Consider the following 2,649-nt stretch of genomic DNA (forward strand, 5'->3'; position numbering starts at 1 on the left):
TTTTTATTTTTTATTTTTTTTGTCTTTTAGAGACAGGGTCTCACTATGTAGTTCAGGCTGGTCTTAAACTCACAGCACTTTCCCTACCTCAGCCTCCTGCCTGAGCCTCAGCCTCCTGAGTGCTGGGATTAACAAGCATGTGTCTCCACTCAGATCTACAAGATTAACTTCAGATGGATTAAATATATGTAAAAGAGAACATATAAATGGTTTTAAGAAATTATTTCTTCTTTATGTTTTGTTGTTTTCCCCCAAATTTTGGCCTCCTATTACTTGACAGCAGCCCAAACTAATGCTTTTAGAGCTAAATGAGTTTATTTATTCCTCCTGCTTAATGTAAGTAGAGAACCCTTCCCGAGTGCTGTGTGGAGAGTTCATATTTGCTCTCATTTTCTAGCCCTGCCCTGTAGAAATGGAAGAGCTGTGTGGCAGAACCAGAATCCAAGCCAGCTCCTCCAGGCCTGGTGCACAGGCCTAGAAACCAGCACTCTGGGAGGCAAAGGCAGGATTTTTAGCCCAACCAGGGCCACTGAGCAACTTACAGACAGGGTTCTGTCTCAAAATAAAAAGTCTAGGAATGTAGCTTTATGCACAGACTCTGGGTTCAATTTTCAGCACTAGAGGGTGAATATTAAAGCCAGCTTCGCTTAAATTGGGGGCTCTCAACTGTGGTGCAAGCTGAAACAGCCATATGATCTTTCCTGACTGGTGGGGCTGGATGCAAGGGTCTCCCGTGTGCCACACGCCCTGAGAAGCCGAAGTCTGGGACAGACGCTAGCTGGCTAGAGTCAGGGCTGGGCTTCTGGCTCCCACTGCAGCCCGTCACCTGCCCTCTCCTCAGAGTCCTGCTCTGAGGCCTCCCTATGTGGCATCTGTCTCCCTGCAGGTGACTATTGAGGTGGTGGAGGATGCCCAGGCTGAGGTGGAGATGGACCTGCTGGCCGAGCCTAGCAATCGCTTGCCCCAGGACAATCCTAGGTGGCAGCCCACCAAAGAGCTCTTCTGGCCCCTCTTCTGGGGCTACCTGGAGGGTGAAGAGGGGGCCACTAGCCTCAAGGGTGGAGCCCCCAGGAGAAAGGAAGAGGAAAAGGAGCAGCACCTTGCAGAGCACAGAGAGCCTGAGGACCAGGAGGGCAATGAGGATGAGGAAGAGGAGCCATGGTCCAGCGGGGCCACAGGCCGCTGGGCCCAGCACTGGCGGGACCCTGGGGACTGGGCCTTTGAGGAGCCAGACCACTATGGTGAGCACCCCATTCTGGTGTCTCTGGCTGCTGCCTTCAGTCCTGAGCAGAAGTGGCGGCGGCCAGAGCTCTGAGGGTTTCTCTGCAGGGAGAGCTGGGGAGCAGGAGCTTACAGACACCCCTGACTCCAGAGCAACATCAAGGCAGATTGCAAAACTGAAGCTTCTGGCTTCTGTTTGTTTTCCCAAAAACATTTGACCTTCAGAATAGCCTTGAGACCCCTAATTGAAGAATATTATTAATCTTAGCACTCACAGCTTCTTTTCTTTCTTTTTTTTTTCACAGCTTATTTTCTTTTTTTTTTTAAATTTTTATTTATTTGTGTGTGACTGTGTGTGGCCAGCTCAGCCCACCAGGGGGCGGGGCTGGCTGGCATGTGGTGCTGGGGATTGAACCGCGGTCCCCGTGCTTTGCTAAGCTCGTTCTAAGTAGGTGCTTTAGACCACTGAGCCATCTCACCAGCCCCTCACAGCTTATTTTCAATGTGGATTTTAGTCCCTTGTCTGCCTTGTACCAGCGAAGCGACCTTGGGCATTACTTAACCTATCTGTGCCTCAGTTCCTTTTATAAAAATGGGGGGAGGCACAGCCTTCAATACATAGGCTGGTTGTAAGAGTACTGAGTCGCTATTCATAAAATGCCAGAAAAGCTTGGCTTTTCTTCTTTTTTTTTTTTTTTTCCAGAAGAAGACATACAACACAGATTACCCAGAAAATACCCCCAGGCCTGTCGACCTTCCAGGGTAATGAGCCTGTTTCACCCTGATGGGTCTGGTTTGCCCGAGGTGCAGCACGCCTTGTGTGCCATGGCAGTCATTTTCCCCAGACGCTGGGTCTTGTCTTTGGACCAAGGTGGCTGTGATCCAGATCAAGTTGTGACAGTTCTTCCCATCCCAAAATAATGTGATCTGAAAGAATTTTCAGGGGGATTCAGCCTTTCTCCCATTCATTTTTCTAAGCCTAGTGCCAGTCTGCTGTGGCCTGCCTGGAAGCTGGGAGTGAACTGACACCAGCCCCAGGTTTCAAGTCTTGTATGGTCTGAGGGCCGCGATCCCAGGCACAGTATCTCAGTCTCCTCATGTCTAGGTCCCTCACAAGGGGCAGCAGTGACACCCTTTCATAACCCCAGTGCCAGGGAAGTATTGACACCCCAGGTTTCAATTTACATGAAAACTACAGCCCAAGCCAGGTGCAGTGATTTATGCCTGTAATCCCAGCCATGTATCTGGGAGGATGAGGACCCCAAGTTCCATGCCAACCTGAGCAATTTAGACATTTCCTTGAAAATATAAAAAGGGCTGGGGAAGCAGCTCAGTGTGAAAATGCCCCTGAGTTTCATCTCCAGGAAGGCAAAACAGAAGCATCTGTAGCTCAGAGATGTAGGGGGTCTTGTCTGAGGTGACACAGGT

General features: G+C 49.8%; 1 protein-coding gene across 1 annotated transcript in view; it reads left to right on the forward strand.

Annotated features, from left to right (window-relative positions):
- The window catches only part of Ism2 (isthmin 2), a 13,448-nt gene that overhangs the window by 6,924 nt on the left and 3,875 nt on the right, over positions 1 to 2,649 (forward strand). The window contains exon 3 of the mRNA XM_023701902.1: positions 887 to 1,241. Within this exon, the coding sequence (XP_023557670.1) occupies positions 887 to 1,241 (355 nt within the window). The remainder of the gene's footprint in view (positions 1 to 886; positions 1,242 to 2,649) is intronic.

Source organism: Octodon degus, unplaced genomic scaffold (genome assembly GCF_000260255.1).
Source record: "Octodon degus isolate 3935 unplaced genomic scaffold, OctDeg1.0 scaffold00007, whole genome shotgun sequence".
NCBI lineage: Eukaryota > Metazoa > Chordata > Mammalia > Rodentia > Octodontidae > Octodon > Octodon degus.